Genomic DNA, 22,996 nt, shown 5'->3' with positions numbered 1-22,996 from the left:
TACATAAATTTATTGGAGGTAACAAAATGGTGATGCTCTACTAACTGTATCACTGGGTTCATTTCTTTGCTGAAGTAATTGCATTAGGAGATGCTGCTCCTCATCTAACATTTGGTTATCCAATTTTACTGTACACTTAGGAAAGGCCTCTTTCCTTTTATTTTCCAGGTTGCAAGACAAAGAACTAGCTCCCTGTTATTCTTTGAAGGTAACTAGCGTGTGTGTGTGTGTGTGTGTGTGTGTGTGTGTGTGCATGTGTGTAAACCATTAGTACGAACTCATGGCTTTAAACCTATTTTAAAGGGTTCAAGTCTGAAATTACTATTCTTACTGAAGCTCAAATTGAGCCATCTTTGGCCTCAATTTGGTTCCTCAGTCATTTTGATACAACTTCAGTCATCTTTGATAGCTTCCTTGCTATGTGGTGTCAAGATGTCCCTGACTCATTTTTTACATTTACTGCCCAGACATGGTATCAGACATTTCTCTAAGAATTTGTGTTTTTTTTTTTAATGTTTATTTATTTTGAGGGAGAGAGAGCACAGGTGGGGCAGGGGTAGAGAGAGAGAGAGAGAATCCTTCTATGCTCTCAGCGCAGAGCCTGCCATGGGGTTCGATCCCATGAACCTGAGCCGAAATCAAGAGTTGGACGCTTAACCGACCGAGCCACCCAGGGTGCCCCGAATTTTTTTTTGAAGTTTTATTGAGATAATTGTAGATAATTGTAGGTCCACATGCACTTGTAAGAAATAAGAGACAGCTCTTGCATACATTCCTAGTTTCCCTCAGCGGTAACATTGTGCAAGACTATGATCACAGCCAGCATAGTGACACTGGCACAATCTACCACCTTAATCAGATCTCCCGTTTCACTTGTACTCATTTTTGTGTGTCTGTATTACGTTCTATGCAATCTTACCACCTGTGTAGGTTCCTGTATCCACTCCCACAGTCAAGACACCAAAAAATTCTGACACAAGATCCCTCGTGTTACTCTTTTATGATCACACCTACCACCCTGCTGACTCCTCTTCCCTGTTCTTAATCCCTGACAACCATTCATCTGTCTTCCATTTCTAAAACTGTGTCACTTCAAAGATATGTGTAAATGGAATTATACAATACCCAATCTCTTGGGATTGGCTTTTTTGCACTCTGCATAATTCCCTGGAGATTCATTCAAGTTGTGTGCATCAGTACTTTGTTCCTCTGTAAAGCTGAGGAACACTTCACGGTGTGGATGTGCCACAGTGCACATCTGCAGAATCTTGACAAGTGTATTCACGCATATAATCTCAAACCGTTATCAAAAATAGAATATTCCCTCACGACTCTTCTGTCAATTCCTACCCCAAATCCCAAGAGGCAACCATTGTTGTGACTTTTCTACTATAGTTTTGTCTGTTCTAGAATTTCATATAAATGGAAACACACCATATGTATTCTTTTGTGTTAAGACTTCTTTTGCTTAGTATAACATTTTTGATACTTATTCATTTTGTTGCATGTATTAGTAGCTCGTCCCTTTTTATTGCTCAGTAGTTATTTCATTGTACATTAATATATCACAGTTTTAAAAAATCAGTTCTCCTATAGATGGAAAACTGAACTGTTTCCAATTTGGGGCGATTATGAATAATGCTGTTAGTATTCTTAGGCAAGTGCTTTGTGGACATGTTTTAATTTCTCTTGAGTAAATACCTACAAATGGAATTGCTGGGTCTTTTTTCCAAAGAAGTTGCACATTTTACACTCTCACCGAGAATGTGTAAGAAATACTGTTGCTTTACAACTTCACTACCATTTATGGTTGTTGGTCTAATTCTATCATTCCGGGAGGATGTAATGGCATCTCATTTTGGTTTTAATTCTCACTTCCCTCATGACTAATGATGTTGAGCAAATTTTCATGTACTTACTGCCATTCATAAATCTCCTTTTAGAAGTGTGTTAACATTTATTTTTTTCTAGTTGGCGTTTTTTTTTTATTATTCAATTATAGGACTTTTTAATATAATCTTTGGCAGACAGATTTCTGTGAATATTTTCTCCCAGTCTGTAGCTTATCTTTTCATTTTCTTAATGGTGTCATTTGATGAGAAGTTTTAAACTTTGATGAAGTCTAATTCACCTTTTTAATTTTATTTTTTAATTATTTGAGAGAGAGAAAGACAGAATGTGAGCATGAGTTGGGGAGGGGGCAGAGGGAGAGAGAGACAATCCTAAGCAGGCTCCACCCCCAGTGCAGAGCTTGATGTGGGGCTCAATCCCATGACCCTGGGATCATGACCTGAGCTGAAACCAAGAGTTGGATGCTCAACCAACTGAGCCACCCAGGCACTCCTCACCTTTTTAAAATGATTCCTTTTAACTGAGAAGCCTTTGCTAATTCCCATGTCATGAAGATATTTCCCCATATTCTAAAAGTTTTGTGGTTTTAATTTTTACATTTTGATCTATGATCCATCATGAATTAATTTTTGCTATGGTACAAGGTAGTGATTGAAATTAATTTTTTATGTGAGTATTCAGTTATTCCAACACCATTTGCTGAAAAGAACCTCCTCTCCCCAGTTGGTTTGTTTTGGTGCCTTTGTCAAAAATCAAATGACAACAGTGTGGGTCTATTTCTGGGTGATTTATTGTTTCATGGATCTATTTGTTAACCCTTATGACAGCACCACACTAGGACTATGCTTCTGACACTTTTCCTTTTATGAAATGTGCTTCTGGTGTCAAGTCTAAGAACACTTCACCTAGCTCTGAATCCTGAAGACTTTCTCCTGTGCTTTTCCTAAATGTTTTATAATATTAGTTTTTACATTTAGGTCTGTGATCCATTTTGATTTAATTTTCGATTAAAGTGTAAGGCTTAGGTTGAAGGTTTGGGTTTTTTGTGTTTTTTTGTTGTTGTTGTTGTTGTTTTTTGGCCTATGGTTGTCCAACTGTTCCAGCACTGTTTGTGGAAAAGACTATCCTTTCTCCATTGAATTGCTTTTGCACTTTTGACAAAAATCAGTTGAGTTTATTTCTGTCCTGGTATCTTTATTTTTTTAATATTTTTAAAATGTTTATTTATTTTTGAGAGAGAGTGAGACAGAGAGACAGAGAGGAGGGGCAGTGAGAGGGAGACACAGAATCTGAAGCAGGCTTCAGGCTCTGAGCTGTCAGCACAGAGCCTGACACGGGCTCAAACCCATGAACTGCGATGCGAGATCATGATCAGATGCTTAACCAACCGAGTCACCCAGGTACCCGTATCCTGGTATCTTTAAATGGAAGCACTATTTCAAGACCACAACCAGGGTATTAATGATGTTTACTTCCACCCTGTTTCTAAGGCCTCTCAGTAGACTTCTATTTCCTCTATTAGACTGAGGGGTTCTTTGGGGGATAGGGACTGGATACTTTGACCTCAGAAGGCTCAATACCTGGTCTGACCCCCTTTTCTACTCCAACTATTCAGGGCAACAGAACAGACAAGAAAATCATTCTAAGCAACAGGATACCTAGTTTAGGATACTAGACAGGATATTAGACAGGATACTCTAAAACCAGGTCCACTCTCCCCAGATACTACGAGACTGAGACTGGTTTTTCCCAGGTTCTGGGTTCTTACAGGAAATGATGACAATAAGTAAACCAGAGGAGATAACTACATGATTTATTATTACCCATAACTGACTTGACCAGAGTCAATGGGAAAAGAACCAGGTCAGCAGAACTTTTGGTAAGATTAAGTTAACCCTTCTATATATATTTAACTCTCACAGAACTCCTTCTTTCCCTCACGACTTCCTATCTTTGCACTCCACATCCCTCTCAAACTTCTTCCCAGACCTTAGGTGGCTCTGCCTCTAATTACTCATTTCCCAATTTGAATGTTGCTCTTCTCATTATGATGTCATTTGCCTGAAGAAGGAGCTCTGATGCCAGGGCCACTCTGAGTGGGTTAGATGTAGTTCAGTCTCAATTAGCCCCTCTCTTCCAACTGTTTTTGGCTCACTTCACTCATAAGATAACAACAATAGAGGTGTCTGGGTGGCTTAGTTGGTTAAACATCCCATTTTGGCTCAGGCATGATCTCATGGTTCATGGGTTCAAGCCCTGTGTCGGGCTCTGTGCTGACAGCTCTGAGAGCCTGGAGCCTGCTTCCCATTCTGTGTCTCCCTCTCTCTCGGCCCCTCCTCCATTCATGCTCTCTGTCTCAGAAATAAATAAACATTAAAAAAAAAAAGATAACAACAACAAAATTACTTTGCTATTTTTCCATTAGGTCTTGGTGACCTGTACAGGGTTCTCTGAATTCAGTGACTTCATCTATCACATTGCTTCTAGCTGGTCTTGACCCTTCACACAGTCCCTTTCTTGTGACTAGCTCAGATACAGCCTCCTTCTCTCAAATACTAGATGCCCCTCTAATCGTCTGTGTCCCATATGGTTTACATTTATCTTTTTCAATTTTTTAGCTCCCTATTAAAAGGAGCTCATTTATAATACTTTTTAAGCTGTCTTTGCTTCGCCTGTTTTTTATTATTTTGCACTTCAATGTAAAATCATCAGAAGAACACTATTATCCTCATTTTAACAAGTTCCTATATGAAAGCATGTAAATTATCAACCACCCAAGCATTTCTTCCCAAAGGGTTATCTTCTTTTTTTAAAGTTTATCTATTTTGAGAGGAGGGGGGGTGCAGAGAGACGGAGAGAATCCCAAGCAGGTTCCGCACTGTCGGAGCAGAGTCCAATACAGGGCTTGAACTCACAAACCATGAGATCATGACCTGAGCAGAAAACCAAGAGTTTTGCCTTGTGGTGCACAGGAGAGAGGGGTACGAAAGAGAAAGAGAATCCTGCACCATCAGCGTGGAGCCCAGTGTAGGCTCGATCTCATGAACCATGATATCATGACCTGAGTTGAAATGAAGAGTCCGACACTCAACCAACTGAGCCACCCAGGCGCCCCTTGAAGGAGTATCTTTTGATCATTAAGAGCTTTGACTTATCTCTTATGCCCCTTGTTCTTTGTCTCTACCTCCCACTTCCCAAGTTGTTAGCTTCTCTGATTAGAACTGTATGGCGTTCTTCCTGGAAGCACCATACACTGTGTACTTTCTGACATGCCTTATCCATGATGTTCTTTCCTTCCACTAGGGACAACTCTGATAGCTGTTTGAGAGTGGATCAGCTAACCTTAAGGGACCTAACCTGTATAGCCTTCCAGGTGAGAGACTCCCATATGGCCTTTTGTAGGTCTGCCCGGTCGGGCCTCCTCTGGGACCTATTGCTAATGGTCACTATACCCAAATTACAACTACGCACCCTGATAACCACATCTTACCTCATTGCTGACTTGAACCTTGTTCATTATATAACAGCCAACCTACCAGATGTATGCCCCATGTGACATCTCACAGCACCCAGCACGGTCAACTTCTATCCCAGATGAGTTTTCCCAGTTACCATAGCAGTCCATCAATAAGCAATACACTGGGTCACCACAACTGCATTATAGAGACTACAGCAAGAACCAAACATACTATCGAATACCTGCACAAACTACATGCTTAATAATAGTGTTTTGGAGTAAACGAATAAGCAGAGGTCAATTTCCATCATGCCCCCACCCCAGTTTTTAGTTAATTTATTTTTGTAAACTTATGTAAATTTACTATGTAAACCCAGTTTCAAGGACCTTCCCTCTCCATTCAAGTTTCCTGTATCCATACAGAAACTCCTGTATAGAAATTCTTAAAGTTCCACGGTGAATAAAAAAAATTAAATAATAAAAATCCCTTTTATTCCTTGGTTCCTTTGTTTTGTCAATATAGCCCTTATGGAGTGTGGGGGATACTGGGATGAGAAAAAAGTGATAGAAAATGGACAACCTAGGATAGAAAGAATTGGAGTACTGCAGCATACAGAGCTCAAAAGGAAAGAACATCTTTTATTTTTTTGAGAGACAGAGAGAGAGCATGAGCCAGGAGAGGGGCAGAGGGAGAGAGAGAATCTTAAGCAGAACATTAACATTAAGAAAGAACATTTTTAAACCAGACTTGGTGAGACTTCCCATAACAGTGGTTCTTAAAATGTGACTCTTGACCACCTACCTCAAAATCACCTGGGGCCTGTTCCTAGCTCCACTTCCCATCTTCAGAATGAGAATCTTTGGAGTGGAACCAATTATCTGCATGCTTATCAGGTTTCCTAGTGAATGCATAAAAAGGGCCCTTATTCCAAACTTTGGTGCAGCATCCTCAATGAATGGTTCTCCTCAACTTTCAACCCTCTGGGTGATACGGCCCTCCCTGTATCATCTTGAAGTCAGAAGACCTGGACCGTGTTGTATGAAACCTTGAGCAAGTCACTTAATACCCTGGGCTACAGTTTCCTCATATATAAATTGGAGACCTTGATACTACCCCCAAAGGACAGCTGTAACAATGAATAAGATCCAATGCACCTTGTGCTGGTAATCAGTGCTTTTCACCAACTATTCCCAGTTTCCCCTCCTGGGCACTTGATAGGATTGCACCGGTCCTTCCTATGGTTGGGTGGGGCCACATAGCTAGTATTAATCAATGAGTTTTTTTGTTTTTTAGAGAGACAGAGACAGAGACAGACAGAGAGAGAGAGAATATATTAGTTGGGGAGTGGGGCAGAGATAGGAGAGAGAATCCCAAGTAGGCTCCACACTCAGCACAGAGCCCCATGTGGGGCTCGATTCCACAACCCTGGGATCATGACCTTAGCTGAAATCAAGAGTTGGATGTTCAACCGACTGATCCACCCATGTGTCCCATTCAATGAATTTTGAGTAGAAGAGGTATGTGCTACTTCTCGACTATGCAAGATCATCCAGAGCTCTGTTTTTCTCTGGCATAGCAACTGGCAACATTTGCGATGATGGCTACTCTGGTAGGATAAGCAGAATCCCCATGCTGACCCAAAATAGACGCATACCATTTATAAAATATAATCCTTTGTTTTGGGTTAAGGCACTAAGAATCTGGGGACTGTTACTACAGTATAACCTAGCCCTTCTCGACTGATAGAGCATGTGAAACTCTAAAGGGCACTAGTATGAAGCCCTTGGACACCATGAGATTGCCCATTCCATGGCTTGTCTGCAGCAACTTCAGTGTATTTCCTACAACTGAGCCAAAATCTAGCTCTTAGTTACTTCCTCAGTTAGTCTCAGTTCTGTTACCCCGGGACCACTGGAATTCTGGTCTCTTTTACATGTTGCATGTTTGGCATAGGCCTTGGATGTCAAACTTGGAAGCTTGTACTCTGTCTAGTGTAGGTTGCTCAGGAGGGGAGTGGCCTGATCAGAGCTACATTTCAAGGAGATTCATCCAGCAGAGGTAGGTCAGGTAGAACGGTGAGGGCAGAAATTCACAACTTTGCAAATATAAAATGACAGTTTCTTTCCCTTAGGATGATGTGAGGGTCTCCAGGGGATTTGGGGCAAAGGTGCCTGCCAGAGAAACTATTGAACTTCAGTTTGCTCAGGATTCCAAGAAGCTAAGGGTCTCATAGCACGCCTGTCAAGGGAAGGAAGACATGCCAGCAGGGGATTTTCTACCCTTCAGCACTTGCCTTCCTCCAAACTTGGCCATGTCCTCAATGCTAGCAATACCCCACGGGCTGAATCTAGAATGAGGCTGACAATTCTACCCTCAGAACCCCTCTGAACTCAAAGAGTATTTCCTTTTATTCAACCATTCCATTCCCTGTTGTTCCATTTGGCTTTATTTACTGTATCTTTACACTAATCCATGGGGATTCATGCAGCAATAGGGATTTCCATAACCAGGTAACACTTAAAAAAAAAAAGGTATTCAAGTTTTGCCCTTCCTTTTTGCCACTGGGGCCTCTGAGCTATGGAATTAAAAGTAACAAGTGTCCCCCAGGGCTCATGCACCTGGAGTGTGAGCCTGTAAGGAGCTGGAGAAACGACAGTGGGCACTTGTTTGGGATAGGAGGGAGCAGGTCCTGTGATAGGGCTCAAGCTGTTTCCCTTTGTTTGTGTGTTCCCAAGAGTGTGAGAACTTAGGGCTTCTGTGTGGCACCCTCCTAACCCTCTGGGCCACCTGGTGTCCCCAGCCTCAGTGGGTGGGCAGAGGCCGCCCTCCTGGGAGGTGAGTCCCTTAAGACTTGGTTCTCAACAAGCAAGCTCTACTGCTTCCCAGCCCTGTGATTTTGAGACAAATACTTTAACTTCTCTGAGCCTATTTCCTCATCTGTAAACAGGCTAATGATGGCTACCCTGCGACACCTCATGAGGATTTTGAGAATTTCCAAAGACAAATAACCGTTTATTCAACAAATAGTCATAGATTGTTTACTGTTGTGCTAGACATTGTTTTAAGTACTAACGAGCAGTAAACAAGACAGAGTCCCTACCTTTAGAGACAGACAATACATTTTAAAAATACTAACACTGGGGAGTCTGGGTGGCTCTGCTCTCAGCACAGAGCCTGCTTTGGATCCTCTGTCCTCCCTCTCTCTGCCCTTCCCTGGCTTGCGCTCTCTCTCTCTGTCCCTCTCAAAATAAATAAACTTAACAAATAACAAAAGCATAAATGCTATGAGGAGAAATAAAGCAGGCTAAGGGGTATGCGTGCACATGTGCCATTTTAGATAGCGTTGTCAAGGAAGGTCTCTGAAGAAGTGACATTTGAACAGAGACCTGAATGACATTTAAAGTCACGGGATGGGATGAGATCACTAGAGAGAAAGAGAGAGAAGTCTGATGACCAAGTCCTCGCCAGCCTAACACCTAAAGGGCATGAAATGGAATAGGAGTCAGCAAAAGAGATATCGGGGGTGAATACTGGCCAGTTTGCTGTGCGTCATGATGGGCAGGCAAGGTGGGGTCAGGACTAAAACCTTTACTAACATCTATATATTTCACCTAGGCTTCTGTGAGGGGATTTGTGGGGTGGGTGGGAGGGACACGAGGGAGTGCGGCGTTACACCACAAGGACTACCCGTGTGAAACGCCAGAGGGTGTATGCAGATGTAGACTGGCCAGGTGACTCAGTGTCTGAATACCTACCATGAGGAAATTCATTGTGATGAATTAGACACACTCTCTGCTCTCAAGGAGCTTATCTTTTTCTAAATAATATGCTTTTCTTTATTGTGTACCTCTCCTGAGCAAGTCTCATAAGGGCAGAAACTTTATATCATTGCTTTGTATTATGCCTGGAACTCTGTCTTGCCCGTCATAGGTGCTCAATAAACATTTACCAAATAAATGAGTAATCACCATCATCATTATCTGGTATATTAGAATAGCTGAGACTAATCGCCACAGAATTCCTTCTGTGACATAGATCCCTATGGAATAAAAAAATAAGTAAATAAAACCCAAGTATGTAGTCCACACTAACAATGTATAAGACTGTGTGAACACTGTGAGCAAATCAGGAATAAGATAAAGATCCTATCCTCAAGTCTGGTAGGAGACAAAGGTATTTCTACCCAAAAAAACAACCCCCTAAAAAAACACAAAACCACAGTATATGTGAAAAATTACTCAGCTGCCGTAAGAGGGAAAGCCTTTGTTTAAAGACTATAAATGTGACCTCCAGCTAGGGAAATCAGCCAATAGTAATAGAAGGTAACAAAAACAGCAACAGCGACCATTTACTAAGCACAAATATTTGAAGGACACCACATTAAGCATTTTTCATGCATTATTTCATTTTATTCTCTCAACATTCCTTCAAAGCCCTACAACTCAGAATGCTGTTCCTAGGACCTAGAAGCTGGTTAGAAATGCCAACTCTTGGGAGTCGGTAGAATGTCCGACTCTTGGTTTTGGCTCAGGCCATGGGCTCACGGTTTCATGAGTTCGAGTCCCATGTCAGGCTCCGTGCTGGGATTCTCTGTCTCCCTCTCTTTCCTCCCCTCCCCGACTTGTGCTGTTTCTGGCTCTCTCAAAATAAATAAAAAAGACTTAAAAAAAAAAAAAAAGAAATGCCGAATCTTGGGCACTGTCCCTTTACCAATGGATCAGAATTGCCATTTTAACAAGGATCACCAGGGCACTGATGGGCACACTTATGATTGAGAAGCACTGACCTAAAGTATTACTGTCTTCATTTTACAAATGAAGAAAGTAAGTCTGGGAGAAACTAATGTGACAAATGACTTACCCCAAATCACTTTGCTAGAGTGCAGCAGAATCCCCTTGTGAACCAGGTCTGACCCCAAAGACTAGGTTTTTAACAAGAGCGGGCATCTGAGCTGCACTCTGAGATATGGGTAGGGCTGGGGCATCCAGAGAATGCAGAAAAGGGGACCATAGGCAGAGGAAAAGAGTGTCCACAAAGCTGCAGGGTAAGAAACCTCTAGCCAGGCTGAGTACATGGGAAGAAGCTCAGTCTGGCTGCAGCTCCAGAAGCCTGAAAGAGTCAGGAAGAAAGACCAACTGATCGGTTCACAAAGCTTTCGTTAACTTGGAAGTCAGTGGGGAACTGTGCTGAGTTCCAGCACAAAAGAACCTACCCCATAACAAGAGGACTCAAAAGGAACTCAAAAGGCTTCTAGTTTGGGTTCTGCGACTCCCTCACTGGGTAATCTTGAACACAGGGGACTCCACAACTCAGCTTTGTACATTATGCAAACAGCTTTCATGTTCTTCATTGTTTACTGAAGAAAATGCACTTACTTCCTACCCAGAGAAGACCATATCAGTGTCAAAGTGGCAAGAATTTTACTTTTAATAAAGAAAAAAATGAGGGGGGGGGCGGAGGATCTAGAACAGCTCAGAACTCTAGTATGCACAAAGGGGGGAAAAAAGATATATCTTCTCACATTACGAAGCATACTAAACACGAGTGTAAGTAACTACACACTGTATTAAGCAGTTGTAACAGGTTCATGATTTTAGATCTTTCTTCAAATAAAAGTAAACTTTTCTAGAGTTCTGTGGATTTTAGTCTGAAAGCACACAGAGTAAAATACCGTAAACCAAGAAAGAGCCCTGCATATATACCTACACATATACTATTGGAAATGAGACAAAACCTAAAACTTTGAAGATGACAAACATCTCAGCTGGGCTTTTCATCATTTCTTCAAACCTCAGCTCTCTTCAGCAGCCTGAAAAATAACCAGCTGTTTCTTATTTCAGCTTTGAAATTTGATGGCACAGACCAGAACGCTGTGTTCTGATGTGCGTTTGGTGCTGTGCCTGGCTGGGAGCCCTGAGGGCCCTCTCTCCCTCCTTCAATGCACTGCCCATCCATTGCCGTTCACCTACAGAGTGCACTGGGGTGGGAATCCCAAAACCTGGGTTTTAGTCCTGATTCTAATAAACTAAGTGACCTTGAAGGGGCAGGAAAAGGTGTGTTGAGGACTAAGTACCAGGTGCTTTTTATGTTATCTCAAGGAGCAATTAACACAACTTAAGAGGCAGTGGCTTCTTATCCACAGTTCCAGGAATAAAGTGCCTCTGCTCTTCAGTTAGTAAGCAAGACAGCTGTGGTTCCTAACCTGGACTGAGTCCAAAGTCTCTTTTCTTCCCACTACAACAGCCTGCCTCCTGGTTCCCTTCCTGAGATTCGGGGGTTCTTAACTTGTGAAATCATGGTAGAGGACTTTCTAACCTCACTTTGCAGACACATAAACTCACAGATCATGAAATATGAATGAATTTAATCCTGCAATTATTATGCAGTGTTAGAGCACTGGGACTCTTGGCAGGCACGGTGTGTAGAGGGAACACCTGACCAGCTCCTTCTCACCACCTCCTGCCCCCAACTCGACCACACACCCATTCCCAGCCATTTCTCCTTAATCAATCTCAGCTTGAGGCAATTCCACACCAAGTGATTGTTGCTTTACACCAGAAATTACACATTCAATGGAGTCAGACCATCCTATGTCTCAGCTTCCTCATCTATAAAAGTGGGGATAATAATACCTTAGGGAGTTGTTGTGAGGATGAAATGAGGGAATGGATGGAAACCACTTAACATCGTGCCAGACACATAGCAAACACACAATAAATGGTGATGAATTCCTTCTCTCCTAGGACCCTTTTCTTTCCCTAAATGCCTTTCTTTCATTGTAATGCATTTGAACCAACCTTCCGACATCTTAGAAACAAAAATTAATTATAGGCAATAAGTTAGGGTTTTCTGTAGTGAGATCAGGAACAAGGAGACCATGGAGGGAAGGGAGCTCCCTGGCCAACAATGCAGACACTGACACCAGGCCAAAGAGTGGGTGTGTTCTTTATTGTAACGGAGCCAACAAGTTTTGTAGCTGCTGACCATCCAATGACAAAGAGAGTGAGTTTTCTTTTCAGAACAAGTCATCAGCAGCAATGGAAATTCAACCACATGGGCATGGCTCCCAAGTTCTGAATATCTGTTCTAGTGAGTCTTCTGATCACAGCAAGTGCAAATAAGGGGTGGGGGGTGATTTATCATAAGGGTTTGTGTGGACTATTAAGGATAAAGGATTTTATAGAATAGGACCACAGTAGGGCTGGGTCTCCCAGAGTCTAGAATGAAAGGGCTGGATCAGTAGCTAGCCTGTGGGTCTTGGCTCACCACATGGCTCAGCCGCTCCCCAAGGGCTGGCTCCAATCTCCTTTCACCTGGAGTCTCTACACACTTTTCTCTACCTCAGTGCTTCTGCTTCCTCATAGTACCAGCTAGCCAGGACTCCTCAAAGGCCTGACTCTACCTCATGGCTTCTCTCTACATACCATGTCAGCTTCCATTTCTGTAGCTAAGTGCTCTTCTATAATCCCCAGTTCAAATTTCTAAGAACATGCATCTCTTTTCCACTAGGTCATGTCATATCACAGGTCCTTGGTGAGCCTAGGAATTGGCTGTTTTTAGGTCTGACATCCAGCTCTGGCCCAGTAAGTTCTGTCTAGGGAGCAGGGACAGAGCAAGGTCTTATGGTAGAAAACATGGTTATGTGGGGATGACGTGAACAGAAGTTGTGGATGTAGAAGTTTCTCTTAGAAAGGCCATGGGAATGGGAATGGCAAGTGCCACGGCTGACCTGTTGATTACACCTCCGCATATCAGACAGGCTCACGCTAGCTCTCCCTTGTTTCTGCTGCTGTGGACTACCAAGCTGTCCTCAGCCAACAATGCCAAAACACCCGCTGGCATTGGTTAGTGGTGAAGGAATGGTTTGACCAGACTCCTCCTTCCCTGTCAGTGGGCTCATGAGGAGGTGACGTCCTCCCACTTTTCTTGTAGAGTTTAATTGAGTTAATTCCGATCACAACCTCTTTTTTCTGCATGTCACTCTTCCAGGCCACTACTTGGCACAGTGGACTGTGGTGGCTGTCACTTTTGTCTCCCAGCACACCTTTCCTCTTCTGGTTCCTTAGAGGAACTCCACACACTCCCGCTCCATTTAGTCCAGTTGGAGGTGGGGCTGTCATTCATAGTGCCTCCGCCCTCCACCTCATCCTTGACCCAAAGTAGAATCAAAAAGATCCCATCCCTCCCACCAGGGATGGGGACAACTCAGAAGAGTTCATCTGAGGAATGAAGCCGGATTAAGACAAGCAAGGCTGACTGACTGAGAGAGATGGAGAGGAGATAGTCCTAAAAAGATTTTTTTGAACTCTTGGATCCAGCTATGCAGTTTTATAAGCAAACAGATTTTCTTTTTAGAGTTCAGGGAGTTCAGAGTCCTGACAAAATCATATCATTTTCTCAAGTAAATTCTTTGCTCTCTCACTTTTTCCTCCCTCATTACATTTGTTCCATCTGTGGGTCCATATATGTGTCTAATCAAAGCTGGCACACTGTGTTACAACTAGTCTACCACTAAGCAGGATGGGGATAAATAAGAGATCAAGTGGTCTAAGGTCCCCATACCATCCAAAAAAAGCATAGGGATATTTTATCACTCCATAATTTATCAACTTTGGTTAAATTAAAGTTTCAAGGGCAACCATTAAAGAAGAGCAAGTGCAAAGTGTCCAAACTAGAAAGAGCAAGTGACTAAAACTATCCCAAAAGAAGGGAAGAAAGAGCTAAAACAAAATGAAGTACTTGCAGGACAAATACATTAAAAGCATAAAATACGAAGACAGATGTAAACCTAAATACATCAGTGGTTATATTAAACAAATATAGACTAAATTTTCCAAAGAGACAAAAACAGGTGATAAAAAAACAAAACCCACATGCTGCTTATAAAAGACAAATCTAAAACAAACAGCACAGAAAGGATGAAATGAAACGGATGGAAAAAGATATACCTGGCATAGACTAACTAAAAACAGTTGGTGTAGCTACACTGGTATCAGATAAAATAGAATTTAAGGCCTCCCCTCCTCCAAACAAACAGACAAACAAACAGACAAACAAAAACCCACCATTCTTTTACTAGAGATAAAAAAGGCAACCTCATAATGATAAAAGGTTAATTCACCAGGAAGATATAACTTCATATTTGTGTACACTTGATAATAGGGCTCAAAGACATAATGCAAAAAATTAAAAGGTGAAATAGGCAAATTCGTAACCATAGTTGGATATTTTAACACATTTCTCTCTGTAATAGCTAGAATAGATAAAAATAAACTAGTAACAACAAAGAAGATTGGAATATAATTAATAAATTTGAATTCAATAACTGCCAAAGTCACATTACTTTCAAGCACACATGTAACATTCATAAAAATAGACCACAAAAAGAGCCCTAACAAAAATCTCAAAGGATTAAAATTATACAGAACAAACTCACTGACCATAATCACTTAAAAAAGATAACTAGAAAATACTTGTATGTTTGAAAATTAAGAAACACATTTCTAAGATACCTATGAGTCAAAGGGGAAATCACAATGGAAATTGGAAAACATCTGGAAATAAATGACTAAAATACCACGTATCAAAGCTCTGAGCACATACTAAGTACCATCTGGAGGACAATGTGCAGCCTAAAATGGAAAGAATAAAAAGGACAAAAATGAATGAACTTTTCAAGAAGTTTGGGGAAAAAAAACCCCAAAATATTTCCAAGGAAAGAATGAAAAAAGAGCAAAACTTAATGAAATAAAGAGAAAACCAACTTACTATGGAGAATATCAGCGAAGACAAAACTAGTTCTTTGAAAGTAACTTCTACTGAAACTAAAGAATTAAAGGGATAAAATATAAAATGAACTGTAATGAGAAGGGGGACATCTCTGCAGACACTGAAAACATTAAAATAACAAGGAAATATTATGAAAAATTTTATATAAGTTTGAAACCTTAAAAGGAACCAATTCCTAGAAAAATACCACTTGATAAAACTAAAGAAGAAAAATTTTTAATTGTGTTGGAATCATGAAAAACATTGAATCTGGGGGCTCCTGGGTGGCTCAGTTGGTTAAGCTTCAGACTTTGGCTCAGGTCATGATCTCACGGTTTGTGAGTTTGAGCCCCGTGTTGGGTTCTGCGCTGACAGCTCAGAGCCTGGAGCCTGCTTCAGATTCTGTGTCTCCCTCTCTGTCTCCCACCCCCACCCCACACTCTGTCTGTCCTTCTCTCAAAAATAAACATTTAAAAGAAAAAACCAAAGGGATGTCTGAGTGACTCAGTCGGTTCAGCATCTGATTTTTGCTCAGGTCACGGTCTCATGGTTCGTGCGTTCAGGCCCCACGCTGGGCTCTGCGCTGACAGCTCAAAGCCTGGAGTCTGCTTCAGATTCTGTGTCTCCCTCTCTCTCTGTCCCTCACCTGCTCACTCTCGCTCTCTCTCTTTCAAAAATAAATAAAAATTAAAAAACAAACATTGAATCTGTAGTCGAAAATAACACAACAGAAGAAAATACAGTTCCAGACCCTGATGGCTTCATCACCGAGTTCTCCCAAAAACTCAGGGGACCATGGAAAGGAAACTAGAATGGATGGTGGAGGAGGAAGATAACGGCTTTAGTTACACTTTTGCACTAGCTACAGCAGCAGAGATTGTAATTTGTCCCACTAACTTTCCTCTAGTAAGTCTTCCCAGAAATTGTGACCAACCAGAATCGGGGAGCTGTATCTGGATGGAGTAAATTTAACAAAAGAAAAGAATGTATTTCAATGGAGTGTAGAGAATACTATTAGTAACCTAACCAGTGTCTCTTTACTAGCTAGCATCCTCCAGATGGAGTGTCACATAGGGACTCACAGATGTCCCTTCAGAAAACTGCCACTTCACCTGGTTATTCTTCTCCCCCACTCTTGCCCCCCATACTGCTTCCCTCATTCTCCTTTTCCTGAGCACTTTTCCCAATATACCACTTGAACAAGAATCCCCATTTCAGGCCCTGCTTCCAGAAAACAGGATCTAAGATATCACCATTTAAGAGGGTAAAAAGAGAGTCACAGAATAGGAAAAGATACTTTAAAAACACATAACTCGGTGCGCCTGGGTGGCTCAGTCGGTTAAGCACCTGTCTTCGGCTCAGGTCATGATCACATGGTTTGTGAGTTCAAGCCCCATGTCGGGCTCTGTGCTGACAGCTTGGAGCCTGCTTCGTATTCTGTGTCTTCCTCTCTCTCTGGCCCTCCCCCACTTGTGCTCTGTCTCTATCAAAAATAAATAAATGTAAAAAAAAAAAAATTAAAAAAAAAACACACACACACATAACTCAGGGCGTCTGGGTGCCTCAGTCTGTTAAGCAGCCAACTCTTGATTTCGGCTCAGGTCATGAGCTCACGGTTTGTGAGTTTGGGCCCGGCATCAGGCTCCACGCTGTCAAGTGCTGGAGCTTGCTTGGGATCCTCTGTCTCCCTCTCCTCTGCCCCTTCCCTGCTTGCTAGTTCTCTCTCAAATACACTTTAAAATTTTTTGGAAAAAAAAAAACAAACTTTAAAAAACCCCCATATAACTGACAAGGGACCACTAACCAAAAAAAAAAAAAAAAAAAAAAAAAAAACCAACAAAAAAAACCCCCTCCAAAAATTAATAAGAAAAACTGAAAAGCAGGCAAAAGGCTTGAATTCGGCAGTTCACAGTTCACAAAAGAGGCCACCCAATTAATCAATAAAAAGTGCTCAACATTAGTTATAACCAAGGAAAATAAAATTAAAACCACATAGGATATCACTCTAGGCCGACGAGAATAGTTTAAAAATTTTAAATAGACAATACTGAGTATCTGCAAGGATACAAAGCAGCTGGAGCTCTGACATGCTGCTGGTAAGAAAGTAAACTGCTACAATCACTTAGAAAACTGGAATTATCTAGCAAAGCAATTCCACTTTGACATATATAACCTAAAGAAGCTTCACAAACACAATAGCAAATGTCTAAGGATATGCTTGGCTGCACTGTTCTTGGTATTCAGAAGCTATAAGCAACACAAGTATCTAAACCATATGACACAAATTCAATGTGACATATATCATGAAACACTGTTAGCAATGAAAATAAGTGTGGTAACCTCATGGATGCAACACACAAACAAGTATGGCAAAAGCAGCAAACACAAAACACACACTACGGTAGGATTTTCTGTAAGAAATCAAAAAACTAGTAAAATTCAACTATACTGTTTTAGGGATGCAGATATAGGTGACAAAACTACAAAGAAAAACAAATGGTTATCACGTAAGTCAAAATAGTGGTTTCTTCTGGGAAGGAGGTTATGATTTGGAAGGGAGACTACTGAGTATTGGCAATGTTCCACTTCTTGACATGGGCGGTGGTTCCCTGTATGTTTCCCTTATGCACATTTGAGGGGTTTCCTTGCATGCATTCTTGTTACAGCTAATATTTTTAAAGTTTAAAATAAAGACAATGAAACAAATATATCAATTATTGTTTGATTCTTAGAAAACTTGAGGGAATTTCATTTTTAAATTAAAACCTTGTCCCCAAATATTTAACAGGGTATATACCACTTAAATTTTGCAATAATGCCTACTTTTCTCCACTACAGGTGGAGAAATGGTCTCCTGGGAACAGATCGCTTTTGCCAAGAGTTACCAGAGGACCCCTCTTATACATGAAAAGTTGAATAGGCACACAAAGTTCTGGGGTAGCTAACTGCCATTCCTGAGAATCCTTGGTAGGCAGAATCCTGGAGGGAAAGTAGAACCAATTTGCCAAAAGCCCTGGGTTAGGGTAAGGAAGGGACTGAATCTCCAAACCTTGACAAAAGGTTTGAAAAATAGGGAAATCTAGGTGGTCTGGGATGACCATGACAAAGGCTGCTAGCACAAAAGGGTCCCATATGCCCCCAAAGGGAACTCATGGGAGGACTGGGGGAACCCAGCCTGGTGACATGCTCAACACACTGCCCAGAGTGAGGTGCTTTGGGGAGAATGGCTAAGCATGTGAGCACAAACTAAAAAAAGCTCTAACCTTGGAATCCAAGCATGAGATCAAGCTGACGGGAACCTGGTCCAATAAGGGCGTTGAGCAGCAGTGACCACACATCCTTGGACTGTGCAGGACAGCTCTTCAATAGTGATACCATAAAGCTGTGTCAGAAATAACAAGGTGGATGGACTGCTCAGACTCTGCAGTTCTCTCTCCTCTGGAGAGTGGAAGACTGACTTCTTTGGATCGTCTAAGTTCCCAGGAAGTTTGAAAGTAGGAGATATTGGAATTCTCACTAATGAGGGCATTAAAGGACTTAGGAGATGACTTGGAAAGATAAATTTTTGACTACATTAGAACCCAACAGGTGAAACAAGACACACAGGTTAAACATCTGAAACAAACTCTTAATCAAATGGCTCTATTATCTACCTTTATACATGCAATACCATATGTATGAGTAGGAAACTAATATGTCACTCACTAAGCTAACACAAAGAGGGAAATGAGAGAAATTAGCAGGCATTTCAAACAAAGCCCATGACAGGTGACTTAAGAGAGGGTTCATTCACTAAGACAAATGGAAAGAACAAGGGCTTCTTGTACCCTGTATTATTACTATGTGGCTGAGGCACATAAAAGGAACTGGTTTCTTTTACATCTTCCTTGAAGAGCATCATTACTATGTGATGTCTTCTTGGTTGCCGAGGACACTCCCTCTCACCTGAGAGCTCTTGCTGGCTTCTAATCCACACCTTTATCAGAGCCCCACAGATCTGCCTGCCTCTTGCATGTGGGAATGTCCACAGATTATTCCCCCAAAGATTCCGAGTTCCCCAAACCAGGGTCTATCTTCGTTTTTATCTGTTTCTGCTTATTCCCACTCTTCTTGGGCCTGGAACCAATACATATTTGTTAAAGGAAAGAATAAAGGAGGAAGGAATAGTATGAACGCACTGCAACTGAAAAAAAAATTGAGGGCCACCACCAGAGTACAGACACCCACAGCGAACTGGGGACTGCTTGACCACATTTTACTTAACAGCTACTTGTGCTATCATAAAAACAATTCTTCTGATAACCATGGAAACCAAAACGAAGGCACTGTGGCGAGGGTGGCTCTTTTCAGAAATAATACACAATAAGAGGCCTGAAACCAGAAAGACAAAGAAATCCAAGTGCTCCAGGCCAGAAGGAAATCCTTTCCTAAAAGCCCTGACAAAGCAGCATTTTCTTCAGTTTCCAGAGGCTTCAAGAAAGGCTCAGGGACTGCCTTGACAGATCATGAAATAATTCAGACCTCTCTATGTGCTTCTGTCTCTTGGGGTCAGCTGCTAAGGCAAAAGCTCGCTGGGAGACAGAACTTATTGTTATCATAAAATGTATTGAGAACAAGCAGAGGGAGAGAAATATATTTCATCTCTAGCTCCTAGTAGGTGTACAAGCACACAGTAGGTGCTCCATAAATACCTGGTGAATAATGAAGAATCAGGTTAGGACTAAGGGGAAGCACAGCATCTGGTTAACAGTGTGTGTTCTTTCTACCACCTAGGGCCAACAACCTGTTGGGTGCTGAGGCCTGAAGTCCTGTCCTCATTCTGGGTCCAGTTTCTCCGTGTGCAAGAGGAGACAGCTGGATTAGACAGTTTCCCAGGCATCTTCCTACTCTAACAGTCAATCACTGTACTGTGCTTTTTTTGGTGGCAGCACATGCCTGGCACTTTTCTTTCCCCTCAGAGGGAATCTGATACCCATCTGCTCCAGTACATTAATGTTCCCATCCTGCCTGACTCATTTGGTAGGAACAACAGGTTCACATGCCAGTGGTAAATGAGAAGGCAAAGGGGGCCCAGAAAGAGAAACAGGGAAAGGATCCCACTTGGCCTCTTTCTTAGGAAACCAAAGCAGCACTCTTTTTAGGACTATTGGGAAACTGAAGTGCGATTATTCTAAACACCTCTCACGCGAAGCACTCTCTAGCTTACTAAATTAATTGAATAATATTTATATGAAAAGGACTATCCATTGAACATTTCTGTGCCGGACACTGTGCTAAGCTCTTTATACTGAACCTCACAGCAACCTCATGAGCTAAGTATTATTATTATCGTCTTTTAACAGATGAGGGTCTGTCTGGCTCAAGGTCAACAGCTGGTAACTGGTATAACTAGGACTTGAACCCACGTCTAACTTACTCCAGAGTTCCGGCTCTTCCCATGGCTTTCCCACCCGTGCTCCGCCGTAGTCCTATGAGGGAGGCAGGGCAGGTGTTACCACCTTTACTTTAAAGATGGAGAAACAGACTCTCCGAGAGGCTTGCGATTTGCACAAAACACAGGGGACACTTAATAGTAGCTGCCCGGTCCCAGACCAGTGCCCCAGCATTCCTGGGAGGGGGGCTCTTCCCACCCCAGGAGTCGGCTTCTTCCTCTTGGACTTCGCTTACACACTCGCAAAACCTCAAGGCTGAAGGCAACCGAGGAGATCCACCTTTCCAGCCGGGTCGTTTTACAGGAGGGGAAAACGAAGCACTAGGCGCGGCTGAGCCTCCAGGTGCCAGCAGAGCGCGGGGCCGCGGGCGGCCTGAGGGCACCCTCTCCCGGTCCCGCCAGGGCCAGGTGCTCAGCTTCTGCCAGGACCGAGCGGCGCCGCCAGGCGCCCGGGCCGCCCCCTGCTCCGGGCCCCGGGCATCCCGGGGACGCGCGCGGAATAACTTCGCCCTCAGCCTCCGCGGGCCGGCCTTCTCTTACCTCGCCGGGAGCTCTCCGGAGCGCTCGCCCACAGCAGTCCGGGCCGCGGGAGCCGAGCCGGAGCCGGAGCCGGAGCCGGAGCCGGAGCCGAGCCGCAGCCGAGCCGTGAGGACTGCGGCGCTCGGCCAGGGGCGGGCGGACGCGGCGCGAGAGCCCCGCCCGGAGGCGGACAGCTGCGGGGCTCGTGCGGGCGGGCGCCGTCACGTGACGCGCGAGGCGGGGGATGCCGGGAGCCGGGCGGGCTGGCGGCCGGAGCTGGGCTCCCCGACCACCGCAGCGGGCGAGCCTGCAGTCTCTGCAGGGAGGGGAGCGGGAGGGAGACGCCGGGAGCGGGTGGGTCCTCGGATGCTGCCAAGTCGAGCTTGTGGAAGGACGATTATGGCTTGTACTGCGTGGCCCCAGAGGGGCAGAAATAGAATCAGTGGGAGGAAACTGCAGGGAGGTATGCTGGGGTCAATATAAAGATTCTTCCAATCATCAGAATTATCTGTAAAGATAATGGGCTGTTCCAGGAGGTGGTGAACAACTCGGTGTGCACGCAGGAGCGGAGTTCATCCATTCAACAAACTAACCACTGGCTATGGGCCAGGCGATATATTGGGAGTATGTATTAAATTCTTATATGCATAGCGTTTAACACATGCCTGGCACATAATAAATGTTGCATAGGTGTTGTTGCTGCTGGCATTATCATGGGCACAGAAATGAACGAAGCTGATATGGCTCCTCGCCTCCTGAAGCTAAATTCTTGAGCGGTAAGGTAGACAATCACATACCATTTAAATAAACGTGTATTTAAAATTATAGTTCACCGAAGGAACCCTGATTTTAAATTATGGGGCAAGGGAGGGTGGTCAGGGAAGACTTCTCAGAGGAAGGTAAGGAGATAGCCAGATCGATGAGAGGCAAGGAAAACCTCAAGGAAGGCTTTTGGGTGGGCTGGGGGAGGCAGAGGAGAGGACTGCTCTTTGGGTAAATGTAAGATGTCCAGTTCATCTGAAGCTTATTGTGTTAAAAGATAACAGTGTAAGTGAACTTAGGTAGGTTGGTGCCAGATCATGCATCACTTAGTAGGCCATGATAAAGGATTTTAAAATTTTATGTAAAAGGAAGCCACTGAAGTGGTGGAGGGTGTGGGTGGTTTGGTATCTTTTTAAAATAGGATGCTGGCTACTATGTGGATAATAGACAAAAGTAAGAGTGAAAGCAGGGAGCTTGGTTAGGACTTGGACTGCAGTAATGATAGTGAAGACAAAGAGGAATAGATTTGATGGTTTTTGGTTTTTTTTTGTTTTTTTTTTTTAGGTAATCAAACCGGTTTGATGTGGGGTCATTAAGGGGATTCCTAGTCTAGCTTAATCCACTGACTGGGGCCCATGGAGGTGCTATTTATTGAAATGGTTAACTACTGTAAGGGGAACATATTTAGAGGTGGGGGGAGATTAAGAAATCAATTTTGGACTTGTTAAATTTAAGATGCTGTGTCACCAAATGAAGTGATCAAAAAGGCAGTTGGATATAGACCTCTGAATTTTATTTTATTAAAAAATTTTTTTTTAAACGTTTATTCATTTTTGAGAGACAGAGAGAGACAGAGTATGAGCGGGGAAGGGGCAGAGAGAGAGGAAGACACAGAATCTGAAGCAGGCTCCAGGCTCTGAGCGGTCAGCACAGAGCCCGACGCGGGGCTCGAACTCATGAACTGTGAGATCATGACCTGAGCCGAAGTCGGATGCTCAACCAATGAGCCACCCAGGCGCCCCTAGACCTCTGAATTTTAAAAAAGAATGTCAGCTACAGAAATCTAACTTGAGAATACTGTGAAAAAGAAATTATTGCACCGTATTGAGGTAATAGCTGACCCCTGTGGTCCCATTGACCTCTTTTAGTCCCTGGTTCTATAGAATGTAGTCTATAAAAAATGTATTCCATCTGTTACCACCACATG

At 42.9% G+C, this 22,996-nt stretch overlaps 1 protein-coding gene across 2 annotated transcripts in view; it reads right to left on the bottom strand.

Annotated features, from left to right (window-relative positions):
- FBXO10 (F-box protein 10) overlaps positions 1 to 21,234 on the bottom strand; it is a 54,568-nt gene extending 33,334 nt beyond the window's left edge. Inside the window, exons 1-2 of one of the 2 annotated variants that reach the window (XM_058694882.1) lie at positions 21,049 to 21,234; positions 18,341 to 18,459 (exon numbers count right to left, since the gene is read on the bottom strand). In XM_058694882.1, the coding sequence (XP_058550865.1) occupies positions 18,341 to 18,415 (75 nt within the window). In that variant the 5' untranslated portion in view covers positions 18,416 to 18,459; positions 21,049 to 21,234. The remainder of the gene's footprint in view (positions 1 to 18,340; positions 18,460 to 21,048) is intronic. The other variant, XM_058694883.1, reaches the window with a different exon arrangement.
- Positions 21,235 to 22,996: the final 1,762 nt, after the last annotated feature.

Source organism: Neofelis nebulosa, chromosome 12 (assembly GCF_028018385.1).
Source record: "Neofelis nebulosa isolate mNeoNeb1 chromosome 12, mNeoNeb1.pri, whole genome shotgun sequence".
Classification (NCBI taxonomy): Eukaryota; Metazoa; Chordata; class Mammalia; order Carnivora; family Felidae; genus Neofelis; species Neofelis nebulosa.
The sequence above is the reverse complement of the archived record's forward strand: the minus strand, read 5'-3'. Positions and strand labels throughout refer to the sequence as shown.